Source organism: Alosa sapidissima, chromosome 6 (assembly GCF_018492685.1).
Source record: "Alosa sapidissima isolate fAloSap1 chromosome 6, fAloSap1.pri, whole genome shotgun sequence".
Taxonomy (NCBI): domain Eukaryota; kingdom Metazoa; phylum Chordata; class Actinopteri; order Clupeiformes; family Clupeidae; genus Alosa; species Alosa sapidissima.
Genome location: NC_055962.1, coordinates 7,158,428 through 7,172,815, shown reverse-complemented (window position 1 = coordinate 7,172,815; position 14,388 = coordinate 7,158,428). Strand labels below are relative to the sequence as shown.

Here is a 14,388-nt window from a genome sequence, read left to right as displayed (position 1 = left end):
CCAGATGGCCAGTCCGCCCATGATCAGTAGCATACAGACATCACACACAACATGCACTTACATAAGTAATATACAAAAAAACTAAAAATTGGAGTGGAACAGAGCGGCCGTTTCGGCCTCTAAATTAAAAAGCGTTCCACGCTCCAACAAAATTCCATCCGTTCCGCCCCTCGCTCACTCTCTCTCCGCTCCGCTCACTAGCTCTGCTGGAAACAGTGTTCTCTGCCAGGACCTACTGCACATACTTTGCAACACTGAGTCCCAGCAGGCTACAGCAGATGTGGCTGGCCATAAAGTTCTTGTGGTAGACAATCATCCAAGGGCTAACACTCTGCCCTCCTGGACCTCATGCTTTTTTGCTGGTCCTACCAGGACCTTTCACAGCTCAACAGTAGAGGGCGCTAGAGGACCATACATGATGAAGGGCCCCCGCCATGGAGAGCTGGTGGAGAGATGTGGCAACAGGTACCATGTCCTCAACAAGAGCAAGAGCACACACACACACACATGCACACATATGCATATACAAGGTCTATCTATCAGATTTATTGTGCAATGTTTTACAGGCCAAGTCTGATTCCTATGATTTTTTGGCCTTTTCCATATGCCTTTGAAATGGGGCTATGTACTCACTGTAATGCACTTGGAGGAATAATGGCCACACTGATGGTTCTGGTTGCTCTTTTATTCAGGCGAAGTGCTGTCTTTCCTCAGTTCAGCTGACTGAGCGGTTATAATAGACCAGGGGTGGCCATTCTTCCCTATAAAGGGCCAAATTGAATGAGCCCTGGTTACTCACTCTTGTCATGAGCCTGTTGATCTCTGCTGCTCCTCAGTATATTGAATGTTACATGGTTACTTGCACAATTATAACTGCATTATATTGCATCTGAGTTGTATCACTTGAAAATACACTTTTACAATTAGGCTAAGTAGCAGCCTTCGTTTCCTCAGTTCAGCAACTGCAGACTTAGGGCAAGGCAGAGATGCCGACAACAAAGTGAACTCTCTTAAAGGGGCAGCGCAGGTTACAATCTTCTGTAATAATCTTCTGTAATACGCTATTTCACATTGGAAACATAGAATTGGGTCAAATAAGTCAGAATGTTGTGACGTTTGATAAAATGGTAAAAGATAAAGTATGTTTCTATCACTAACTCTGTTGCACCTATCCGAGTAGGCCAACATTGTAGACAAGCAACTAAGCACTGTAGTGTAGTGCACGTGGTTTAATGACACACAGTCATTATACAGAAAAACACATAGAAAATAGATAATCATTTTTGTGAAATTATAAAATTATAAGGCTGTTGGATGTTTGGATGGATGTTTGTTATTACCTTTATAGTATGATAAACAGTTATGTTAGTTTTGCAGCTAGTTTATTATGCCATTTCCCTGGCTCTACCTCTTTACCTCCATATGGGAATGTCTCTTACTGAGAGAGGTGCAAATAAACAGGTACAGGCGTAAAGTGGTTACGCATACTTGAGTTTGACCTGTGGTAAACCAGGAATAACAAATCAGATTCTCATATCAACAAGTTGAACCAGTTTCCAATAAACCAAAACTAAACAGTGCACCTATAGACACCCATGTACGACGATACATCCAAACTAGAGCAAAGTCAGAGCAGGATCACTAAGCAGACGCCAGAGTTGGGTAAGTTATAAATCTCATCAGATAGGAAGGGGTCGTGTCAAAACCATATTACTGTGCACGACTGCAGTGTTTTGGGCTGTATGTTTCATTATGATATGTTTCATTACTGTTTTATTCCATTACGCTTTGTGACTAACCTTTACCAAAACATTGTACTGGTTCATTAGTAGAGGACATAGTCAGGTCAATAAATCACTTATTATCATAAATGCAACGTATCTGTACTGATGATGAAATAAGGGATTTACTGTGAATTTGATTTACTGTACAAATTGTCATTACACTGCAGAGGTTTTTGAGTTATTTCAATCGAATCGACTCCAACATGTCGTATGCCTAAAATTGTGTATTGCAGTTGTTTCTTGCTTGAACATGTTCTTTAGAGTGAAGAGTCTGGGCTCATTATAACTGCAGTTCATCTTATTATATAAAAACAGCAAAGACTGGCATAAACTATCCAGGCAAGCCAGCCAAACCAGTTGTGGTCTTATTTTCAAAGGAAGTCTAGTCAAGTGAGTTGTGATGCAACCATTAAAAAAGCCAGCCCATTTTCATATGAACTCTTCCTTCTCATTCAGACCAGTGGACCAATCTGAAGTTTTCTATACATTGTTCCAAGTGTATGTAATTCTCACTGGGTACAGATCAGTTGGACACTCATCTTTTAAAGATCACAGCCCCCATCATGCCTTTAACTCACATTTTTAATTTAACACTCTTCTCTGGTTCTATTCCAAAACAGCGGGAACAGCCCTAGTGACTTCTCCTATATAAAGGAGGTGCCCCAAGTGATATGAATAACTACAGACCTATCCAGGGTCCCATATTTAACAAGGGTGTTGGAATCATTACAAGAATAGACTAAGACTAAACCTGGCCTTTTTGGGTTTTGATGAAGTTTCCTTTTCTTGCTTCAGTAGAAATTGCATAGTGCACTTCTATGCGGATGATACGATTCTGTGCAGATGATTCGATGCTGTGTCAAATCTTCAATGTGCAATTTGACTATGAGCAGAAATCCTGTGTGCAGATCTGATGTGTTCAACGTCTTTAAGATCATCAAGGAATAAAGGAGTCTTGTGAAACAGTGCAGCATGGAGAAGACAGAGGAGCTCAAGGCACAGAAACAAGGTGGGGCCTCCAAAATAGTGGCAATGTTACAAGTCAAGACTCATTAGCATTCCTTAAAAGGTATATAGGGAGTGGATTAACAGTCTTACATGGTCACAAAAGCGTTATCATGAGAAATAACTGAATGGCTAGAATTTAATGGTTAGCACAAAGGATTAGACTAGATTTATAGTACTTGACAAATCAAGAACGTGTGATCTTAATGCCTATGTGATATTGTGTATACATACACATTTCATTTTTATACATGCAGCATCCTGGTTCTATTCAAAATGTCATTCAAAGAATTCTGAATGGAACCAGTTCAAGAGCCTGTACACTGTAAGGCAAAAAAAAAACAGGACATATTTATTAAGATATTTCTGCAACCCCACCCCGCCCCACCCCAAATTTAGGCCTGATATTCATACAGCTCTCTGGTCAAATGACCGTCAACTCATTCGAATGTCACTGAGCAATTGTAGAATGACATCAGAAAAATGTGCAGTGGTCTTTTAGTTTTTTTTTCCAGAGCTGTATCTTATATCTTATAGCTGTATATTATCTTGGAACTAAGTGTTAGTTACACACTCTCACACACACACACACGTTAACATGTATATTATCTTAACAGGGGTGCTTCATAGAATTAGTTTCAATTTATTCTGCTTATTATTGACATTCGATGATACACAGGGCAACTTTTTGTGCAATGTTTCTGAGCAACACTTAACCATTGAGATTGGGCAACATCATTTCTACCATCTGTGAGCTTCTGAAAATTTCAACAAAGATGGCAGCATCACGACAGTGAAGCAAGGAAAAAGAGAGGGTTTCTATATCTTTTTACTCCGCTAAGTGTTTATGTTGAAATCTTAACTGGGCATTTTACCTTATCAAATGCTTAATAAAACAACAAACATCTATTTTTATGTACTGAGCATGTTAAGAAAACATTATTTTTTTTCAATAGGCTGAACTGTTAGCTACCATTGCTCCATTGAGATTGAATGGGATTCCGCATTTTGCTAACAAAGTTATTGCAAGCAAGTTGCAAGTTGACTATTGCCATTATTATCGTGTGATCCACTTGTCCGTCGTACTCATCTTAAGAGTGGCTTGTGACAACCCGCAACTTGTGAAATGACGTCACTTCCTTTCACGTTCATCACAACACAATAGGCTTGTTCGTCTTCATGCAGATCTGCTCAGATCTGACTTGATGTGATGCATGCTGGGTTGAATGCATACTGGGATGGACGAAATGCTTACTGGTTAGAAATCCTGTCCGACTTCTGTCAGCCAGGGAGGGACTTACCACCGTGTCACCATGTCACATGACCTAAAAATAAAAGAGTCTTAGCCTGCAGACAGATCTTGCAATTGCCTTCCACGATCTGCACGTTTTATGAAGTGCTGGCAAAAACATCTGAAATGACCACTTTCACTCACCTGATGAGAACTTTGTGAATTGTGAATTTGTATGAACATTTGAACGAGTGAATAAAAAATAGAAATAATTATCCTAGAAAAAAAAATAAAGTCCCATAAATATGACTTGAATAGAGGTTAGTTATTAACAATGAATTGATAAACGTTTAGAATACTTTGAGCACTGATACAGTCAGCATAGGCAGGTAGGCCTACATTCCATTTTCGATGGCAAACGCAAAACAGCGCCAAAACAACCACCAGTGGACAAAAAGAGTATTACATGTGTACTGTTAAAGCGATGGTTCGGAGTAATTTCACCCTAGGGTTCTTTTCACCATGACCCTGAGCCAAACACCCTCCCAGAACCTGTTTTCCCTTGGTCGAAGCGATTACATCAAAGTTTTTTGGTATATCCAGTTTTTAATATTTTTTTCCAAAGTGTTCACAACTTAGTGTTAACTAATAATTGTTGCAAACTGGCACTACGAACAAAATATTAGTGCATTCCTGGATCTACATCCTTATGCATGCTTCCTGCCAGGACTTTTACGGGCTTTTCCCAAATCACGGAAGTAACGTTGACGCAGCGGTAGATAGCAGCAGAGAGTAGAATCCATCAGGCAAGTGTTATTTAAATAAACTCCTGGTGTACTTATAAACTTTTCAATACCTCGTTTTATGAGTACAGAACATAGTTGTACTACTGTAGAAGTTTCGTACCATTCAGGGCATTATTAGTGGGGTCATTTACGAGATACTCTATAGGTTCCATAAGCGCCTGCAGAAAGTAATTTGTTTCTGACAGCGCTACTCGACCAGGGTTCGACCAAGGCAAAACAGGTTCTGGGAGGGTGTTAGGCTCGGGGTCATGGTGCAAAGGACCCTAGGGTGAAATTACTCCGAACCATCGCTTTAAGACTCGCCATAGAGAATGAATGGGGAAAATTACGGAGGTTATAGTTTGACGATGTCGTACTCCCATGCGGGCCAGATGCTATATACCACGGACATGTTTTGGGGGGCCACCCAAAATGAGGTGGCGCGGGCCGTAGTTTGGGGACCACTGGCCTAGACCATCACTCACTCAAGTCATGCCTCCGTCTGAGATATCCATCCAAATAAAACAAACATTTCAGTTGACTAATAAAGCAAGGAACAGACAATCACCAGAATACTCACCTAACATACCGTTTTCAAAAGTCTTACGATTAACACCAGTCTTATTTCAAAATTATCCTGGAGACAACTATGTTACGGACAGTCGGACACCAGCCATAACATAAGAACATACGCACATTAATGGGTTCGATGTAACAATAAGGGTTATCTTTATTAACAGAAAGGGTAAAAAGTAAAGTTCAACAAAGGGAAGCGAAGCGGGAACAAATTATATTGCCATGTGGACAGCTAGTCACGGAAGTCACAGAAGCACCGAAAACACGGCTGTGCTTCCTTTTGCAAATCAATCAGTCTCTGTGTGCGCCCCACAGGAGCGGTCCTAGAATCCTGCTATCGCACAGGTAGACCTTGCTCAGGTGTGGCTCACCTGTAATTAATGGAAACCAACAGGGGTCACCAAACAGATAAACACAAGTGTAGGGACAGACACCAGAGCTGGGGGACTTAACACCAACAAGAGGTTGGAGACAGTTCTGATACAGATAGAGAGTCAAAGAGAGTTTAAGTCTAAAATCATGTCCAGCTTTTTCTTTTACACTAGTGTTAATTTCGTCAGATGCGACGAAATGATGCCACGAAAACTCATGAAAACGCACAATCTGGACATTTTATCTGGACATTTTATCATAACTCGGTTGCCGCTTTGGATCGAATCAGTGACGCATGCACGTCAGCTCAAAACCAGGCCATTTTCGTGGGTCTATCACTAGGTGGCAGTCTCGCCAGGTCACTTCCTGGAAACTTTACAGGCAACACTTCATATTTCATGAAAGATGTTATATCTCCATTTCTAGAAAAAAAAGCGATTTTGATGAAAACTAGCCACTGTTTAGCTTGGGATTTCTCAGGAACAGAGGCGTGTAGAAATACACGGTTAGCACCCACTGAGAGCTTAAAGTCTCACCTTTCAAACGAGCCATTGTATGTGTTCATAGCTATAACACAGAATATGCTGTGGCTGAACAAAAATCATCAACAATGGTCTAGATTGCTGGCACTCTAGGACAAAGCTTCTGAAAACAGCTTGGCATTCAATGAGTTAAGATGCATTATTGTTGACGAAAAAAGACGAGACTAAAATGTTTTGCATGAAATAAAAACTAAGATAAAATCTCTCTTCATTTTCATCTACAAAATGAGAAGACAGAATATCTAGCTGTTACGTTTTCAAAATATTCCGAATGAGTTCATGCTCAACAGCTTTCCTGTAGGCTAGTCTACGTGCTGTTGCTACTACCCTGTGACTGCAACACGAAACTACATGGAACAAAAACACCCGGAGATTTCTGCCAGAGTTAGCAAGCTAACTACTTATGCTTTATGCCACAATGCTACATACCCAGAAGTTGAAGCTTCTCTCATACAAATTAACATCCCCCAGAATGTCCATGCGAAAATGTTCAGCATGTAATATCAACTATTTAACTAGTTACACTGATGATGCAAAGTTTGCTAGCAAGTAAGCTAATATGGAAAGTTCGCTAGCAAGTTAGCTATGGCTAAGATGGAGAGTTTGTTTGGGGAATGTGTTGCGTTTGGCCATCTAGCGTGTTGCCATCTAGCGTGGCGGAGTAAAACATTAATACTTGGGTCTACGACAGTGTTGCTCAAACTTTTTCAGACGAAGGCCCACTTAACTAACCCTAGCTAAAAAATAAAAAAATAGACCTTCTTCAACAGTATATTAGTCTACACAATAGGCCTACTCACTGAACCACCTTGCTTATTGTCTTTGCACTTTGCTTATTGTGTCAGAGGATTCATACTGTATGATTTAAACTGGCATATCTTACATAGACAGTGTTGCAGAACTGTTTGGATTTACATACAAGTTGGTTCAATATTCAAACAACTCATCTATATTATATTTTACCATGTCTGCTCGTGGACCACTTGGGATAGCTTGCGGACCACCAGTAGTCCCCGGACCACACTTTGAGAAACACTGGTCTACGAATATCATGACAGTGGTCCAGTCAAATCTTTTACTGTATATGGTCAAATCCCAGCCCAGCTATAACTAGCTTGACTTACCTGTGCATGTAAACATACTGACTGACAAAACATCAGAATAAGTAATTATAACAGACGAGTAGCCCTGTGGACACACAATATTGTTGGAAAATTGAGATGTGTGAAACACTATTTGACTCAAATGGTAATCAGAAATAATTTGTTATAAAAAAAGAAGACTAAAATGTTTTGACTAAAACTGACTAAGACTAAGATACCTTAGTTTTCTTTTGACTAAAACTAGACTAAAATGACGAGACTTTTAGTCGACTAAACCTTGACTAACAAAATTGATATTTGAATGACTAAATATGACAAAGACTAAAAAGGACATTTTGCCACAAGACTAAGACTAAATTAAAAATAGGTGACAAAATTAACACTATTTACACTACTCTCTAGAACTTGAACAAGTGGAGCCAATCGCAGAACTTAGGGTGGTTCTTCTTGGAAGTCAATCTGTGGGAAAGAGTGCTACCTTAAACACAATCCTGGGAGACAAGATCCATGAGTCTGAGAATATGATAACCAGCTCAATGATGCACGAGGGACATATGGATCAAACCCCAATTAAGGTTGTAGACACTCCTGGCTGGTTGAAGAACTTGAATGTGAAAGACACCACAGAGCATGTTAAACAGGAAATCATGCGGAGCGTCTTCCTGTGCCCTCCTGGGCCTCATGTGTTCTTGTTGGTCATTGACACAGACGCTTCCTTTACTGAACAGCAACATGATGCAGTGGAGAGCCAACTAGAGGACCACATGGTCTTGTTTGGCGAGGATGTTTGGAAATTCACTCTGGTGTTGTTTACCTATGGTGACCAGCTGGGGGACCAGGCCATCAAAGAGCACATCATGGTGGAGCGCCCCGTCCTGCAGAAGCTGGTGGAGAGATGTGGCAACAGGTACCACGTCCTCGATAACAAGAGCAAGAGTGAAAGCAACCAGGTCCCCAAGCTGCTGGAGAGGATTAAGGAGATGGTGGCCATTAACGAAGGCAAGCACTACATCCCAAACATGACTGAGTTCAGCCAGAGGGTAGAGAGAGAAATTAGTGTCTGTCTGGAGGAAAAATGGAAGAAACGAGAGGCAGAGATATATGATGAGTTCAAAGATTACCTGTCCAAGCTGATGATGGATCTGAGAGGACAAGAAGGATCTGGACCTGAAACATCTGACACAAGCCTCCAACCCAAACCTGCAAGTATGTGTCTTCTGAATCAGAATCAGTGTGTCAGGTCCAATATCCAAGGTTTAGATGATCATTTCCTGTTTCTAAACTGTTTATTTACAGAACAAGATGCTTGGTGGAAACCCAAGGTTTTCTTCTCACTTATCAACCAGAGCAAGAGGACTGAGAAGGTTGAGAAGAAGATCTGTGAGAAACTAAAGAGCATGGAGGCAGACCTGAAATCCAACATCCCAGATTCCAAGATGAGGAACAGTTTTGACTATATAGGGCCAAGCAGTAAATACATCTTTGTCTGTAGTTGTGTAATATACATAATGTTAGAGTTGAGTTATTTTAGGTCAATTAAATGTTTGCTTATTCTATAGATTGGCTCGGTATGCTATGTATTTTATATTAGCTTGTTATGTTCCTTAATTACATTTTACAATTTACGTGCAGAATATTGAAATTCATATTAAAAACTAGGACATAGACATAGGTAGAGTTTGGTCATATTACTTTAAAATGTAATCCATTACTGACTACAGATTACATGGCAATTTTTGTAATCAGTAATGTAATCAATAGGATTACCCAAAACATGTAACATAATCTGATTACTTTAGGATTTCTTTTTAAACAACTTGCACACAACATACACATTCTTATTTTCCACTGTCTTTAATTCAAAGTTGTGGTGATATTCCCAAGTACTGAACACATTTTTCCCGACTGGAATGGGTCTACCGGTCGATGTCCATCTTGGGTTTTGATTTGAACCTTTTTCTTGCAAAGAAACAATTGTGGATGATAGTGACATCTAGTAGAGAAACAAATTAGCCTGACGTTGTCATACTCAAATTCTAGTCAGAATATGAGTCTGATACTGCTCCATTGGGACGTAATTATGGGGCGTGCTTCAACCGATACAGGGGGGGAATGCCTCTGCACTCAATTGGATAGACCTAACCAATCAGAGCAACAAAATAGCTTACCGTGAGGTGTAGGAAGAAAACACACAAACCATCCTTCTGCTCCTATATCCCCTCCGTTTTTAAAATAATTCTGTTGAACAGTGATATGCTACAAACATGTTAAACAGCTGGGAAAGGCTGTCGCAAATCCCTCGAACAGGTGGTCAATCAGAGATTTCAAACGAATGAGGGAACATGTCGCAATGCAACAGCGCTGTTTTCCCACATCTCAACTTTGGCCAAAGTTTTCAGAAATACATTTCATACAATTCAGTGATACAAACTCATTAAATAATATGAATTTTCCATATGGGGTCTTAAAAGCCATGTATCCTTCTAGCCACAGCGTTTTTGTTTCAAACATAAGCCTAATCTAAGCGTGCTCAGATGACGTGATAGACCAGGCGCTGTTGCTCACCTGTCCATCATCGTAAAGCCTGATTTGATTGGTCCGCCCGATTTAGGGCGAGCATACTTGCCCCACAATGGAGCAATGCCAGACCGAACTTCCCGTGGGGCGGGACTAAGTTCGGAATGGCACCCAGGCTAGAAACAAATGGGCTGCTTGTCAAAAACATTAGTTAGGCTATCATACAGAGGTTGCATTGTTTGCATGATAAAATGTAATCAAGTAATCCCCAACAATGTAACTATAATCTGATTACACATTTTTTTAAATTATTGTAATCTGGGTTGATTATAGTTACTTGATATTGTAATCTGATTACGTAATCCAGATTACATGAAATCCATTTCTACCCAACCTTGGACATAGGTAATTGAATCCAATACCAAGCAAACATATTGAAGCTAACACTTGTTGTTTTTCATTTTGTGAAAGTGCTATTTTACAGAATATTGGCAAGATCCTCACATCTTTCTTTGTTATTGTGCAGTGAGTGACAGGGCACCCAAGGAAAAGTTTGATGAGGTGTTGGCCTGGATGTCCACAATGAAGATTGAAAATGAAGATCCCCCTACCTTCAACTACTCACAGGCCACGTCAGGATACCAATCCAACATCTCAGATGTATTCTCAAGAGGTGAGATTGAAGAGTTCAAAGATTACTTGTCTAGACTGCTGAGGGATCTGGAAGAAGTAGAAGTACCTGGACTTGACACATCTGACATGAGCCTCCAACCCGAACCTGCAAGTAAGTGTCCTCCATCTCCAGTAAGTGTACATCACATCACAATCATATGAAAAATCACAGTCAAGTATGTGCCATATGTTATGTTCTTTTGTTAAAGGAACTATTTTATGTGTAGTAATGCGGTACTGTGTTTTCCTATGAAGCCGCGGATGGATACAGTTTACAGAGATGCATTGAGTGAGCCTGTCCAGCAGTGAAAGTATCAGTAAAGAGTTTGTGAACCTATACTCCTGCATGGTTATCCATCTGTGGTGTAGAAAACACAACACAGCAGCCGTGGCCTACTGGTTAGTGCTTCGGACTTGTAACCGGAGGGTTGCCAGTTCGAACCCCGACCAGTAGGCTACGGCTGAAGTGCCCTTGAGCAAGGCACCTAACCCCTCACTGCTCCCCGAGCGCCGCTGTTGTTGCAGGCAACTCACTGCGCCGGGTTTAGTGTGTGCTTCACCTCACTGTGTGTGCAGTGTGTTTCACTAATTCACGGATTGCATTAATGCAGAGACCAAATTTCCCTCACGGGATACACCACCGTGTGTCCAGGGTTGATAATGTACCACTAGTTACACTGCAGAGGACAAAACCATACCAAGAATGAAACGCTAAATACAAAATGCTTACCTTGAAATTATATAGTAATTTCTGTCTCAGTTAAAGCTATTTCTGCAGTCACTGTTAGTGTACAGACTAACAAACTGGCGACTGCCTATAATGTTATAAGCCCCTCATCTTAGTCTCAGTAGCTCAGGTCCACCTGTTCATTCCCTTTTTGTAAACTTTTTATTTACAGAACAAGGTCTTCGGCGTAAAGTCAGGAGTGAGAAAATTGAAGAGATGAAGAAGAATATCATTGAGAAAATAGACAGCCTAGAGACAGAGCTGCAGAATGTTTCTGATTCCAATTGAATGCCAGTTTGGAGTTACTATTCCTGAGGAGTAAGTCCTAGACTGTCCTACATCTTTGTATACATTTGTGTCATACATAATGTTAAGAGTTGAGTATAGCTCACCTCCTTGTTCTATTGTTGTATTAGCTTACTATGCATGTCAAGTATCTTAGGTTAACTTGTTATGCCTCTGTGACAACCATCTGTGTCCGTAAAAGTCTAGTGGAGCTACATGCCCACCAAGTTTCATGTGCCCAGGTGTTTGAGTGGCACATGGTTGGCTTTTCAATACTCATGATTTAAAGTCATGATAAGACAGATAAGACTCAAGACACACAATTATGATGACACATTTCCAATTCTGCCCCCACTTGTGTGTGGCAATGACATGGGCTAGCAACATTAGAGAAGATAGGCCTAACAGCATCCCAAGAGAAAGTCTGAAGCTGAAGTTCCTTTCAAACCTTTACTTAGGATTCACTGTAAAACTAAGCAGACCTACAGAGTACATCTCAGTTATTTCCTTCAATGTTTTGTTTAAGAGCAAAATGTAGACTAGCATTTCAAGTTACAGAATAGAAACTAATGTGTTAGCTTATGGCTAATGTATATGAGAAATCCCATAGAGATGCTAACGGTTAGCATAATCGATAAAAGTAGATATTTAGAGCCAACTTCAGTCCATTTACAAAAGGGTTACATAAGAAGAGTTATTTGTTTACAACTGACTATTTTCTCTCAATATAATACGTGTAGAAAAAATATTTGACTGTTTATCTCATCAATGGCACTTGAACAAGTAGCCTAGCTGCACAAAATAAGTGTGCGTGTGACATCGTGGATGGAGGTAGCCCTATGCGTAGTAGGCCTAGTACCTCCACCTACTGGTTAGGACTGTCAACGTGCAACATTGTATTGCCTTTGGCCGTTATGACAGCGATTTGACAGGCTTATTTTTCATGCCACTTAAAGACATGTTAATCTCTCAAAGTACGAAAGTCATTCAAAGCAGGAAATCAGTAGGAAATATGTGCTTGCTTTTATTGAAAGGCTGTTTAGATCCTCAGTATGGATCCTATCCTTATCTCATAATTATCTTGTAATTATGAAATAATATGTCATAATTATGAGATAACCTGATTTTTTTTGTTGTGATGTGAATGCAATGCGCCACCGTATATATTATATTATATTATTTGTTTATTTTCATTGTTTATTTTCATGGGCTATTGATTGCATTGGCATTATTGTTTATTATTGCTATTCCCCTTAATGTAGTCTTATATGCTTTAAGTGCTGAAAATATGTTTTATGGTGTCCCAGTCATGTTTCTCATCTTGTCATAGCCTAGGCAACAACCTAACAAGACTGTTACATTCAACTTTAGCAGTTATTTTGAATTGAGGACATTTTTAGATTAGGCCATCCTAATCTAAGTTAGTATGGTACAGTAATGGTCAAATTCCTATCTTAAGTTATGCATGTAAATGCAGTTAGGAGACATGCTTCTGTAATACCAACAATCCTAAATGCCATCCTAAACTGAGATTAGGCTCCAGAGTTTCTGTGATGAGGCCCCTGCTAAATAAAGTACCTGCAGTCATTTAATTGTGGCCTCCGGTTCCATGGGACAAACTGAACTTGTCAAATTTGGCCAGAAGAGTATTAGTGGGCAGATGTTCATTGCACAAATTTATCTGTACACATCAAAATAAAGTTGAAGGAGACGTGAACAGATTAGGTTCAATTAAACTTTTACTGAAAAGTTTTAGCCAGATGGGGCAAAAAATAAAAATAAAAATAGGAGTAGCAACGGAAGAACCAGACACCAAAAATGTCCAGTCGTCCTTCCCATCTCCAGTCCAAGGCCCAAGCAATTTCACACTTTGTCATTTGCCACGTTGAAATCTGCGTTGTCACCTTCCCCTGTGCTGACTTTCGCTCTGATGCTCTTTACATCTGCAGATTTCAGAGGAAAGTTAGTCAGAAAAAAACTAACTAAAGGTTTTTTTTTTGTTATTTCATTCAGTATGTTCCCTTGTAAATGTATATCTGTTACATACCATCCTTTGGCATTTTGTTCACAGTTTCATTTTTCAAGTGCTCAGCAGAAATCAGAGTCAGAGCTGGAAAAAAGGATATGCATGATGTAGCACTCTTCCTCAATGTTTATAATCATGTCAAAAAGTCACTTATGTATTTTGATCTTTTGTTCTACTGGCCTATCAGCACTTATACTCACCCAGAGCGCTCTCCACTTCCTCCAGGATAATACAACTTCCATCACTGCTGTTATTGTTTTCCTCAACGTTGACATCACCTTCCATTGTTATGGAGTTATCTCTCTCCATCTGTTCCAGTTTGTTTTCCAGTGATGCATTCCCATAATTCAACACTTTCTGGGTAATAACATCTGGGTTACTCATGAGAAGTTCTTTAGCCCTCTTGTTGGCTCTGTCCACGTGTATCTTCAGCAGCTCACTAATGAGACGCTTCTGGAGTGCCTGCTTGACCTCCTTTTTGCTTTTCATTTCATTCCTTGAACTGTCCTCATCAAGGTGGACACCCAAATTGAACAATTCTAGATTCAACTCCCACAGTTTGTATTTCTTGACCTTTTTCTTAATGGCAGCTGAACCATCATCCCTCTTCTGCCGTGCTGCTAGGCAGCAGGTCAGAAACCAGAACATCCACATTATATCAGGCTACCACAAAATCAACAATCAACCAACTTCTAGGACAACTTAAGAAAGAGTGACCAAGAATTGCAGTTTTGCAGAGTTGTTGTCTTATGTTCTATGACAT

At 40.0% G+C, this 14,388-nt stretch overlaps 1 protein-coding gene and 1 long non-coding RNA gene across 4 annotated transcripts in view; one reads left to right on the top strand and one right to left on the bottom strand.

Annotated features, from left to right (window-relative positions):
* Nucleotides 1–113: 113 nt before the first annotated feature.
* Nucleotides 114–14,388, bottom strand: part of LOC121710995 — an 18,369-nt gene continuing 4,094 nt past the window's right edge. Inside the window, exon 3 of the long non-coding RNA XR_006032205.1 lies at nucleotides 114–206. This is a non-coding gene — a long non-coding RNA (uncharacterized LOC121710995). The remainder of the gene's footprint in view (nucleotides 207–14,388) is intronic.
* Nucleotides 210–14,388, top strand: part of LOC121710991 (GTPase IMAP family member 4-like) — a 15,591-nt gene continuing 1,412 nt past the window's right edge. Inside the window, exons 1-7 of one of the 3 annotated variants that reach the window (XM_042094231.1) lie at nucleotides 1,583–1,662; nucleotides 2,693–2,793; nucleotides 7,801–8,604; nucleotides 8,695–8,868; nucleotides 10,442–10,699; nucleotides 11,487–11,646; nucleotides 13,851–14,388. The exon at nucleotides 13,851–14,388 is cut by the window's right edge and continues 1,412 nt beyond it. In XM_042094231.1, coding sequence (XP_041950165.1) covers nucleotides 2,757–2,793; nucleotides 7,801–8,604; nucleotides 8,695–8,868; nucleotides 10,442–10,699; nucleotides 11,487–11,602 — 1,389 coding nt within the window. In that variant the 5' untranslated portion in view covers nucleotides 1,583–1,662; nucleotides 2,693–2,756 and the 3' untranslated portion in view covers nucleotides 11,603–11,646; nucleotides 13,851–14,388. Of the gene's footprint in view, nucleotides 302–321; nucleotides 408–1,582; nucleotides 1,663–2,692; nucleotides 2,794–7,800; nucleotides 8,605–8,694; nucleotides 8,869–10,441; nucleotides 10,700–11,486; nucleotides 11,647–13,850 lie in introns of those variants that run through there. The other 2 variants (XM_042094233.1, XM_042094232.1) reach the window with 2 other exon arrangements.